This window comes from Callorhinus ursinus, unplaced genomic scaffold, assembly GCF_003265705.2.
Source record: "Callorhinus ursinus isolate GAN/ISIS: 27379988/994484 unplaced genomic scaffold, GSC_fseal_2.0 scaffold4, whole genome shotgun sequence".
NCBI classification, from domain to species: Eukaryota; Metazoa; Chordata; class Mammalia; order Carnivora; family Otariidae; genus Callorhinus; species Callorhinus ursinus.
In genome coordinates, this window is record NW_027397066.1 from 126,531,952 (window position 1) to 126,545,431 (window position 13,480).

The 13,480-nt window shown below is 33.9% G+C and overlaps 1 protein-coding gene across 4 annotated transcripts in view; it reads right to left on the reverse strand.

Annotated features, from left to right (window-relative positions):
- The window catches only part of LRBA (LPS responsive beige-like anchor protein), a 742,782-nt gene that overhangs the window by 581,823 nt on the left and 147,479 nt on the right, over positions 1-13,480 (reverse strand). For all 4 annotated transcript variants that reach the window (XM_073892352.1, XM_025874296.2, XM_073892351.1 and 1 more), the window contains one exon: positions 12,521-12,618. In XM_073892352.1, the coding sequence (XP_073748453.1) occupies positions 12,521-12,618 (98 nt within the window). The remainder of the gene's footprint in view (positions 1-12,520; positions 12,619-13,480) is intronic.

A 13,480-nucleotide genomic window follows, 5' to 3' on the forward strand; every position in this document is an offset into this window, starting at 1 on the left:
CTGCTTGTTCTCTCTCTGTCTCTCCCACAAATGAATAAATAAAAATCTTTAATAAAAAAAAATTTTAAACTAAATGAAAATGAAAATACAACTTAAAAAAATTTGTGAAATCCAGCAAAAGCAGTACTTACAAGGAAATTCATAGCATTGAATACATGTATTAGAAAAGAAGAACTTAAATCACTAATCAAGCTTCCCAGAAAACTAAAAAAGAAGAGAATATTCAATCCAAAGTAAGCAGAGGAAAATATAAATAAGTATTAGAGTGGAAAACAACAAAAATGAAAATAGGAAATCAATAGAGAAAATTAACGTAACCAAAAGCTGCTTTGAAAAGATCCATAAATAGATAAGCTTTTAGCCAAGCTAACTAATAAGGTAGAGAACACAATTTACTACTTTCAGAAATGAAAGAGGGAACATCACTATAGATTCCATGGACATAAAAAGGATAATAAAGGAATACCATGAATAACTCTATGCCCACAAATTATATAACCTAGATGAAATGGACCAATTCATTAAAAGAGACAATCTGCCAAAACTCACACAAGAATAACTGATGATCTACAAAGGTTAATAACTACTAAAGATAATGAGTCAACAATTAATAACCTATCAAAACACAGAGTGTCAGACCCAGACAGGTTTACTGGTGAATTCTACCAAAAATGTAAGGAAGAAATTATACCAATTCTCTACAATTTCAGAGGATAAAACCAGAAGGAATACCTTGTAACTCATTCTATGAGCCAACATTATCCAACACCAAAATTAAAAAAAAAAAGACATTACAAGAAAACTACAGACCAATATGTCTCATTAACAAAGATGAAAAAATCCTCAAGAAAATATTAACTAATCCAATGTAAAAGAAAAAACATAAAGAATTACAGACTGATGAATCACAGACCTGTACCCCTGAAAAAATAATATATTGTATGTTAATAAAAAAAAAAAGAATTATATATCATGACTAAGTGAAATTTATCCCAGGGATGCAAGGCTGGTTCACCATTTGCAAATTAATATGATCTATCATAAAATCAATTAAAGTTGGGGCGCCTGGGTAGCTCAGTCATTAAGCATCTGCCTTTGGCTCAGGTCATGATCCCAGGTTCCTGGGATCAAGCCCCACATCAGGCTCCCTACTCAGCGGGAAGCCTGCTTCTCCCTCTCCCACTCCCCCTGCTTGTGTTCCCTCTCTTGCTGTGTCTCTCTCTGTCAAATAAATAAAATCTTTAAAAAAATAAATAAATAAAATCAATTAAAGTATTCTATAGATAAGAAAATTACTGGTATCAGTAGATGCAGAAAAAATATTTGACAAAATCCAACACCCATTCATGGTAAAAACTCTAAATAAACTAGGAACAGAGGGGACTTTTTCTCAAGTTCTTAAGGACTACCCACCAAAACCCTACAGCTAACATATTTAATAGTGAGAAAGTCCAAGAATTTCCACTAAGGAAAAGGCAAGGATGTCCCCTCTACCACTCCTTTTCAGAATTGTACTAGAAGTTCTTGCTAATGCAGTGAGGCAATAAAAGGAAATAAATGGTATACAGATTGTGAAGGAAGACATAATACTGTCTTTGTTCACAGGTGACATGATCATCAATGAAGAAAATCTAGATACAACCAAATAAATCCAGGAACTAATAAGCGATTATACCAAGGTTGGAGAATACAGAGTTAAGACACAAAAGTCAACTCCTTTCCTATATACCTATTCCTAGTGGAATAGGACATTAAAAACACAATACCATTTATAGTAGGACTTCCCCAAAATATGTACAAGATCTACATGAGGAAAACTATAAAACTGATGTATAAAACTAAAAAAGAGCTAAGTTAAGTAAACGGAGAGTAAATCCATATTCATAAATAGGAAGACAATATTCTCAATATCTCAGTCCTTCCCAACTTCATCTACAGATTCAATACAATTCCAATCAAAATCCCAAAAAGTTATTTTATAGCTAACAAAAAACTATTCTAAATGTTTATCTTGAGAGGCAAAAGCCCAGGACAGCCAACACTATTACTGATGGAGAAGAACAAAGTTGAAAAATCAATGCTACCAGATTTCAAGATGTATTATAAAGGTATAGTAATCAAGACAGTATGGTATTGGCAAAAGAATACACGAATAATCAATGGAACAGAATAAAGAGCCTAGAAATAGACCAGCACAAATGTGGTTAACTTCCCATTGACAAAGGAAGAGCAAAGGCAGTACAATGGACCAAAGATAACTCTTTCAACAAATGATGCTGGAACAAGTAGATATCCACATTCAAATAAATAGACATGAAAATTAACTCAAAATGGACTTAAATGTAAAATGCAAAACTATAAAACTCCTAGGAGACAAGAGAAAACATAGATGACCTTGGGTATGGTGATGCAAGATACAAAACCAAAGACACAATCCACAAAGAAGTAATTGATAAGCTGGACTTCATTAAAGTTAAAAACTTCTGGGGTGCCTGGGCGGCTCAGTCGTTAAGCATCTGCCTTCAGCTCAGGTCATGATCCCAGGGTGCTGGGTGGGATCAAGCCCCACATCGGGCTCTCTGCTAGGCAGGAAGCCTCCTTCTCCCTCTCCCACTCCCCCTGCTTGTGTTCCCTCTCTTGCTGTGTCTCTGTCAAATAAATAAATAAAATCTTTAAAACTAAAAAAAAAAAAAAAAATTAAAAAACTGCTCTGCAAAAAACAATTATCAAGAGAATTAGAAGACAAGACAGACTGGGAGAAAATATCTACAGAACACACATCTGATAAAGAACTGCTATCCAAAATATACAAAGAACTCTTAAAACTCAACAATAGGGCGCCTGGGTGGCTTAGTTGGTTGGGTGACTGCCTTCGGCTCGGGTCATGATCCTGGAGTCCCAGGATCAAGTCCGGCGTCGGGATCCCTGCTCAGCAGGGAGTCTGCTTCTCCCTCTGGCCCTCCCCCATCTCATACTCTCTCACTCTCTCTCTATCTCTCAAATAAATAAATAAAATCTTTAAAAAAAAAAAAACCCTCAACAATAAAAACAACCCTATTAAAAATGGGCCAAAGAATTTAACAGACCTTCACCAAAGAAAATATATGGATTGAAAATTAGCATATGAAAAGATGCTCCACATTATGTCATCAGAGAAATACAAATTAAAATAAGAATGAGATACCACTACACAGCTATGACAATAGACAAAACCTAGAACACCAACACCACCAAATCCTGGTGGGGATGTAGAGTAGTATGAACTCTCACTCATTACTGGTGGGGATGTAAAATGGTACAGCCACTTTGAAAGAGAGTTTGAGAGTTTCTTACAAAACTAAACATACTTTTACCATAGGATCCAGCAATCGTGCTCCTTATTTACCCAAAGAAATTGAAAACATGTCCATACAAAAACCTGCACATGCATGTTTACAGCACCTTTATTCACGATTGCCAAAACTTGCAAGCAACCAAGATGTCCTTTAGTACGTGAATAGATAAATAAACTATGAACATTTAAACAATGGAATATTATTCAGCACTAAAAAAAATGAGCTACGAAGCCATGAAAAGACATGGAAGAATCTTAAATGCATATTACTAAGTGAAAGAAGCCAATGTGAAAAGGCTATATACTGTACGATTCCAAACAAATGACATTCTGGAAAAAGGGAAAACTATAGAAAGAGCAAAAATATCAGTAGGGTGGAAAAAGGATGAACAGGCAGAGTACAGAGGATTTTTAGAGCAATGAAAGTACTCTGTATCATAACCTAATGATGGATACATGCCATCATACAGTTGTCCAAAACCACAGAACGTACAACAGCAACAGTGAACTGTAATGTGAACTACAGATTGGATGATTACAATGTGTAAATGTAGGTTCATCAACTCTACCATTCTGGTGGGTATGTTGATAATAAAGGAGGGTGTACATGTGTGGGGACAGGGGAGTATATGGGAAATGTCTATACCTCCCTCTAAATTTTATAACATAAAACTCTTCTTTTAAAAAAGACTTTAAGGGGCGCCTGGGTGGCTCAGTTGTTAAGCATCTGCCTTCGGCTCAGGTCATGATCCTAGGGTCCTGGGATCGAGCCCCGCATCAGGCTTCCTGCTCAGTGGGAAGCCTGCTTCTCCCTCTCCCACTCCCCCTGCTTGTGTTCCCCCTCTCGCTGTGTCTCTCTCTGTCAAATAAATAAATAAAATCTTTTAAAATGAAATAAAAAAAAACTTGCTTATCTCTCACCAGTTATTGTTCCTTTTAATGAAGACCAAAAAATGAAACAAATTAAAATACTCAGAAAATAATGGTGGTTTATACTATACCCATAAATGTACTTATGCAAACTGTATGGCATAAAGCTGGTTCTGAGTTACTATTTTTTCCTCTACTACAGGCTTAACAAAGCCCTTTGGAAGCTACCACATTTATTTTAAAATCAATACAAAGAAACCATTGTTTAATGATAACACATATTTAAATCTGTAAATAATTCTCATCATGAAAAGCAAGAGAACGGGATAATGAAAAATGATGACAAGTAATGAATGATAATCAAAAATAATTAAAAAGCAAAAAGGCTGAAACATAAATGACATCTACAAATAAATTTCACATTCAATTCTCGAAATTTACATAGTAATCTATTTTAAGTTAAGTTTAAGTTTAAAATGATCGGGGCGCCTGGGTGGCTCAGTTGGTTAAGCGACTGCCTTCAGCTCAGGTCATGATCCTGGAGTCCCGGGATCGAGTCCCACATCGGGCTCCCTGCTCAGCGGGGAGTCTGCTTCTCCCTCTGACCCTCTTCCCTCTCATGCTCTCTATCTCTCGTTCTCTCTCTCTCAAATAGATAAATAAAATCTTTAAAAAAAAAAAAAAAAAGTTTAAAATGATCTCCAAGGGCATTCAGTCACAGACCAATGATTTGAGAATAAACAAAGTATAGCAAAATTTGAGTATCATACACAATTCCATAAGCAAAGTTATATTCAAATGATTTCATTATACCATTTCTTTCCTCATAAACATTTAGAAAAAAATCAGAAACTTTTTTTTTTAAGATTTTATTTATTTGACAGAAAGAGAAGACAGCCAGAGAGGGAACACAAGCAGGGGGAGCAGGAGAGGGTGAAGCAGGCTTCCTGCTGAGCAGGGAGCCCGACGTGGGGCTCGATCCTGGGACCCTGGGATCATGACCTGAGCTGAAAGCAGATGTTTAACAACTGAGCCACCCAGGTGTCCCAAAAATCAGAAACTTTCATGATTATTTTAAAAATACTAAGATTTTCAAGTATCCTCCTAGATAAAAATCTTAATGCTTAATAACTGAAAAAAATAATTATGAACAAAAAGTAAAGGCCTTGATCCCCTAGTGGCTGACAGAAAAGGAAATATATAAAAAGAACTTTGATTCCTATTAAAATATTAATTAAAAATATTTAGTCCATAATATACTGTAACCTCATAAAATGGTATGTGAAACTAGTCATTTTTAATACAAATCATACCACCAAAACTATAACATTAAATTATTGGGACAATACTGATATGTTTATAAAATTTTTCCATGATTTAAATTAAGTAAAATAAAAATTAAATTGTCTGTAAAGAAATATTAACATAAGTTTAATACTGGTGTAAAAACCACAACACTTTAAGACATTTTAACACAGAATGAATTAATCTATGCTTGCTATAGTTTAACTTAACAAATAATCTTTGGTTAAAAATCAAAATGATTTCACCAAAGATGAATTCCAGATAGAACCATCTAATTACTTTCAAATAATGTTTTACTAGCATTAATAACATGAGAAGAGCAAAATGACTATAATTGGATCTATATACCTCATATTTATCCTATAATAATTTTTAAGTGTTGAATATTTCTCACTAAAGCTGAATCCAATTAGTTTATTTGATCTACTAAACGTTAATAACCACTAAATTCTGTAAAACCAAGTGAGCATATTTTGCTTTTTGACCAAAGTTGAGCCCCTATTTAACATAAAAAACATTTCTCACATTAGAGCAGGAAAATCCTGTACTGCTTCAATGACATTTATATATTTTTCTAACTATAAAAAATTTATAAATATATATACATTTCTCTATTGGAAAGAGAAAAAAGTATAAGAAAGATATTAACAGTAATCCATAAGAAGCACTATTTAAAATTGGGGCATGTTTTCATATAATCTATTTTACTATGACTATACATATAATAAAAATTTATGGACATTCTAATATATATATCTATTTTTCTGAACTGAAAAATACTGCAGCATATACACTATAGCATTTTCAATGAAGAAAATATTCAGGTAATAGAAATACCAAAAAGAGTCATTTGAAAAGTAACAGATTATTTCAATCTGTTCATAGACATAAAAATGTATGATAAAAGCTCATTAGACTACAAAAATTAAAAATTTAATACTTAAGATTTAAGCATGGCCTAGGATGTGACTGACACTGCATCAGAAAACATATTCAATTCTAAGGAAAAATAAGTGCCCCAAGATATCAGAGATAATGTCTAAATGATGTGATGGTGGAAAAGAATTTATATTTAATAAGTAAATGAGAAAATTTCTGTCATTTAATGGAAATTAAACTGCCACTTAAAATTTGTAAAAGTTACTGACTTCTATGATGCAGTCTGGCATTCCTATATTACCTGGCACCAGGAAAGACTATCCCCCCACCTCCAAATTTCTCCATGTTTTTCAATTTGAGCCTGTTATACTCCATTTGACTTTCAATTAATATGAAAGTTTCACTAAATATATACCTGTGCTCTTTTCATGTTGGCCTTTAAAAATTACTTTTATGTAGCAATGTAACCATAAACAGATAATGAAATTATGTATCAATGCTCCATCTGGATTCTCTGTCTCTTTAACTCATGAAAGATATCAAGAAGAAAGAAAAACAGAAAGAATGACAGAAGGACAGACAAGCAGACAAGCAGAAAAAGATAAAGACAAGAAAGAATGACAGAAAGATAGAAAGAAAATTGACAATTCAGAAAATCTCATATTGAATTTTTGGAGCCAAAAAATATTTCCAAAGAACTCTAATTAGATTTAAAAGAACTACCTACCCATCATTCCCAAGTTATTTATATTCTATATAACTACGATAAATATTCAATAAATCTCTTTAGTGTTTTTTTAAGCGATGAATCACATGTATTTAATGGGATTAATTATTCACATCTCCATATATTTGTCCAAATTACAGATTTTTCATTTATTCACAATAAGTAAAAAACTGGGAAGGTACCAAAATTTAAAGCATACTATAAAAAAATAGTGCTTTAAACACTAATGCCAATGTGGAAGGCAGCATTTCCCTCCATACAAAAAAAGAGAGAAGTAAAATTAAACAAAATTTTCACATGTAACCTTTCAACCAGTGAAACAACAAATTGAGAGGCAAATTGAGAGGCATTTATTACTGAGAAATTACTACACACTAAGGTAAGAAAATCAAAAGTCAATGGCTTTGATGATGGGACTAATGCCCAAACCACCGTCCCAGTTGAGAGGGACAGGGAGAGAAAACAGAGAAGAAATAAAAAGCATAAATAAATAACAACCTGAGAAACCAGATGCTGCACACCATGGAGTAAATAAAATCTGGAGATTAGACAAGGCAAATTATTAAAACAAACAAAAAACCAATAACCCATGGGGCACCTGGCTGGCTCAGTCAGTAGATCAAGCCAACTCTTAATTTCAGGGTTGTGAGTTCAAACCCCATGTTGGGTATAAAGATTATTTAAAAATGAAATCTTTTTAAAAAAGAAAACCAATGGGGCACCTGGATGGTGCAGTTGGTTAAGCGTCCGACTCGGTTTCAGCTCAGGTGGTGATCTCAGGGTCGTGAGATCAAGCCCCACATCAGGCTCTGCACTCAGCACAGAGTCTGCTCAAGATTCTCTCCCTCTGCCCCTGCAGCTCATGTGCTCCCTTGCTCACTCTCCCTCTCTCAAATAAATAAATCTTTAAAAAAAAAAGAAAACCAACAACCCATGGACAAACAAAACAGAAGTCAAACTTGCTATAATATTTATCTGAAATACTCAGTTTTCAACCAAAATTACTACACATGCAAGGAAATAAAAAACTGTGACACATAATTTAAAAAAAAAAGCAGTCAATGAAATGACTCAAGTTCCAAGTGTCAGATTTTGCAAACACTTCCAAGACATGCAATAAATACATTCAACTAATTTTAAAATGGTATGTTTAAGTAATTAAAAGGAAACAGATTAACAGTAACTAAACAATAAGGAAACTTCAATAAAGATAAAAACGAACCACATGAAGATTCTAGAGGTGAAAAGTAAACACGAAAAAAGAAAAATTCACAAGAGGTACTCAACAGCAGATTCAGATGGCAAAAGAGTCTGTGAACTTCAACAGATCAAAAGAAATTATCCAATCTGAAGAACAGAAAGAAAACGATGGAAGGTAAATTAACAGACCTTTAGAAACCTGTGAGACAATGTAGTATTCCGTCGTAGGTATAATGCAAGAGCCAAAAAAAGAGGAATGGGGAAGAAAAACTTTCTGAAGAAACTATGGGGGGAAATCTTCCAAAATTTAATGAAAAAACATTAACTTACAGATCTAAGAACTCAGTAACAAAAGGATAAAAAACAGAGAATCACAACTTAACAAAATATAGTAAAAATTCAAAGACAAAAAAAATTGTTAAAAGCATCAAGAGGAATATGACTCAACATATAGAAAACAACAGTAATACAAGGCCAACATCTCAGCACAGAGGCCAAAAGTCAATTAAACCAAAGTGCAAACTGAAAGAAAACTGTTAAAATTTATATCCAGCATAATTATTATCCAAAAATGAAGAGAAGTATAAGTATTCTCAGATGAACAGACTGGGAAAATTCATTGCTAACATACATGTCTTATAAGAAATAATAAAGTCCACCAAGAAGAAAGGAAATATAGTATTATAAAATCATTAAACAGAAAATATTTTTAGAAAAGAAAACTAGGGGCACCTGGGTGGCTCAGTCAGTTAAGAAGCCAACTCTTGCTTTCTGCTCAGGTCATGATCTCAGGGTCCTGCAATTAAACCCCAAAGTGGGCTCCCCACTCAGCGGGGAGTCTGCTTGAGGATTCTCTCTCCTCCTCACATTCTGCCCCTCCCCCCCGCTCATGCACACATGCTCACTCGCTCTCTTGTGCTCTCTCTTTAAAATAAATAAATCTCAAAAAAAAAAAAAGGAGGGGCGCCTGGGTGGCTCAGTTGTTAAGCGTCTGCCTTCACCTGCCTTCGACTCAGGTCATGATCTCAGGGTCCTGGGATCGAGCCCCACATCGGGCTCCCTGCTCTGCAGGAAGCCTGCTTCTCCCTCTCCTGCTCCCCCTGCTTATATTCCCTCTTTCGCTGTCTCTCTCTCTCTCTCTGTCAAATAAATAAATAAAATCTTTAAAAAATAAAATAAAATAAAATAAAAATCAATATATAAATAAATAAATAAATAAATAAGGAAAGAAAGAAGGAAAACTAAACAATCAACAGGGAGTTCTGGTTCAACCAAGATAGAGTAAAGCTAATAACGACCTGTCTCACATATTAGAACTAAAACAATGGGAAAAAATACAAAAAGCAATTTCGTTAAGTACTCTAAAGACCAAACAAAAGCAGATGCATTGGTGTAAAGGAGGTAAAATTTGGAGAATTATCCATTAGAGAGAGAAGAGTCTCAATTTTTATTTTCCCTTTTAAGTCTGACCCAAAAGTGAGCTCTTATCTCAGAGGTGGATGTTAGAAGCTCAGATGGCTAATATTCTAACAAAAATTGACCTTTGGTTAGAGGAACTAAGAAAATGAGTTCGCACAGGCGGCAGGGGGGTAGGGGGGTAGGGGGAGGAAGGGAAAGATTCTCAAAATCTTTGTAAAAACCCACAAAATTCCTAAACTGACCCAAGAGATGTACTTGTGTGGAGTAGACACAGACCAGAACAGCAAAATCTTCCTAAATTAAAAAAAGAGGGACGCCTGGGTGGCTCAGTCGTTAAGCATCTGCCTTCGGCTCAGGTCATGATCCCAGGGTCCTAGGATTGAGTCCCACATCGGAGTCCTTGCTCAGCGAGGAGCCTGCTTCTCCCTCTCCCTCTGCTGCTCCCCCTGCTTGTGCGCTCTCTCCCTCTCTCTGACAAATAAATAAATAATCTTAAAAAATAAATAAATAAAAATTAATTAATTAAAAAAAGATATTGAATTATCACCTAATTCTCTACCTAATCACTGAGTGCATTATGTGCAACAAAGACACAAAGCAGGACAAGAGGGGTTTTTTACAATAAATGACATTTGGAACCCCTACCCACAAAGGATAGGTAGAACTTGCAGTCTGACCCTTCTTACTAAAATAAAACAAAATGTCAGCATTAGAGGATTTTAACAAAACACATACTTTATAAAAGATAACATTCACATTGTCTACGATACATTAAAAAATTACTCAACATACAAAGAACCAAGAAAATATAACCATTTCTCACAGGAAAAGACACTGAACAAATGCTGATGAGATGGGCAAATTGTTGTAATTATAACACAAAGATATTAAAGGAGCTATTATAAATATCCTCTGGAAGGTAAAAGTAAACACAGTCTACTAACAGTATCAGAAAATAGGGTTCTCAACAAAAAAGTATAAAATTAACCATATTAAAATTATACAAATGAAATGTACAAATCTAAAATATTTATGAGATGAGCTTAATACCAAAATAGAAAAAGCAAACAAAAAGTCCATAAAGTTGAAGATAAGTTTATCACACATAGAGAGCTTCTATATCAACAGACAGTATCAAATCTGAAGAACAAAGGAAAAAGACTGACATAAACTCAAAAGAGGCTCAGGGATGTGTACATCAAAACCCCTAATATTCATATCACTAGAGACCCAAAGTAAAGGGAGAGAGATATAACTGAAGCAAAAAATAGGAAAATAAGGGCCCAAAACATCTCAAAATTGGTGATAATCACAAAGAAAACTACAATAAAATTGTAGGGGGAGCTAGAGAATGTCTTGAAAACAAGTACAAAAATGCAGTACATTTTATTTAGCAAATAAAGATTTAAATAACGATGTATTTCTCATTTGAAACCATGGGTACCAGCAAACAATGGAAAAATATTTTAAAGTACTAAAAGAAATGAGTAGAATTCTACACAGAATTCTATATGCAACAAAAATAACCTTGTGTGATGAAGGCCAGATAAAATTATATTCAGAGGGGCACCCGGGTGGTCCAGTCGGTTGAGTGTCTTGGTTTCAGCTCAGGTCATGATCTCAGGTCATGAGACGGAGCCCTGCTTCCGGCTCCATGCTCAGCAGGGAGTCTGCTTGAGATTCTCTCTCCCTCTTTCTTTGCCCCTCCCCCCACTTGCACTCTCTAAAACAAATAAATAAATCTTTTTAAAAATTATATTCAGGAAAAATAATTTAAAAATTCATTTCCAAGGAAACTGCTCAACAACAAATGTGAATAGAGTTCTTCCAGAATGGAAGAAAAGAATAAAAGAAGTTATAACTATCTGGAAAAATATAAACAGGGATTATTCTTCCCTTAAATTCTTAAAATACATATAACAAGTGAAACTAAAAATTGTATCATTGTCTAGAGAGACTTGTGATATATTAGATGTAGTAACAAACAATGGCGGTTAAAGGGATAAATAGTTGAAATGGTTCTATATTTTATTTGAAGAGGTAAAATATTAAAGACTGAAATCTCTGTGCAACTACTAAAAAAAATTTACGCAGAGAAAGATATAAAACCAAATAGATTAATTTTAAAAGAATACTAAAGGAATTCAAATACAAGGAACACAGGAAAAGAGAAACAGAGGGAAAAAATTACACTGGGACAAATAAATAATAAAATGCTAGGTGAAAATAAAGCCTTATCAGTAGTTACAGTAGCCGTAAATAGTCTAAACACAATGAGAAGACTTAGTTTCTCAGAGGATATTTCAAAAAAAATAAAACTGTAAGGAAACAAATTTCTGCTGTTTAGACAACCCAGTCTATGATATTTTGTTTTGGAAGCTCAAGTAGACTAACACAATGATGATTTGGGATCAGGGATGAAGGTAGCAATACTTAAAGAGGAGCAGAGAGATCTTTTCTTGCAGTGCAAATGAGTATTACTGTTCTAGGACCTAAAAATAACTCTGCTAAAGAACTCAGTCCTATAATACCTGTGTAACAGCACTAACCATACAAAACACTAACCTGATTTGCCTGATCTGTCTTTATAAATTAAATAGTAACACATCCTCTATAATTAAAGATTTCTTCAAAAAACATAACAGATGAAATTAATGGGTCTTATGCCTTAATTCATTTATAATATATGATCCAGTAGTATGTCCCATATTTAAGAATCTTCTATCATTTCCAAACTGAACTCTTATAATTTAAATATACTTAAATCCCTGATATACAACTCTTACCGTAATCCATTCCTTTGGTCAAAAGCAGGAATCATAGAGTTAGGATGTTCTGACATTAATGCAACAAGCAGTTGTAGGACATCCATTAGATTGTCATCCTAAAATCAAAACAGAAATTTTTTTAAATATGGAAAAAAGAAATTTTTAAACACCGAATACTTCCAAAATGAAAAAAATTGTAACTTAAAATAATAAATAGACATTTGAGCAATATATACTTATTTTTAACAAGCTCGTTCTTTACACACATATTCCATCTGTTTAACTCAAAATACACATCACCAAATAGTCAAATGTCTTAATCAAAGAAACACAATCCTTCTTATAGTATAGAGTATCAAGATTTCCTGAAACATATTCTATAGATCTACTACATCTAACTTAACAGGTTTTTTTTTAGACAGAGGTTTATACATCAAGAAATTGAGGAAAGGGGAAACTAAGTTGTTTTCTTTTTTTATAGCAAAACATATCAGAGCCTTTAATAAGGTAATCAATGTTGGCAATCTGATGGCAGTGTTAGAGACAACCTATGTGTCATTTCCCAATTTATTTTACCTGACTACTTTATTCACTGACCCTCCCAAGAACTAGTTACAACAGTAAGCTTTTGAGAAAAACTAATAGATTTCATATATTATCTGTTGACAGTATTGAAGATACAGATTATCAGTAAATGTTTACTGATGCAACATACTACTGTATCTAGTATAACTTGATAATACTGACAGAACAGCACAGAAGCATATATGAGTTCTGAAATCCAAAACAACTCCAAGACAATCCTACACAGCCTTGGTTGAATATTACAGTACGTATGCATATTTAGAACCAACTTGGCAATAGTGACTCAAAAAAGGACAAGGGAAGCAGCTATCAAGAGCTAGTTTTCTCTGTTGCCCTGTCTGCAAGTTTCTGTTCACTGCTTTGGAACTGCAGCTATTTGAACATCTAATTTTC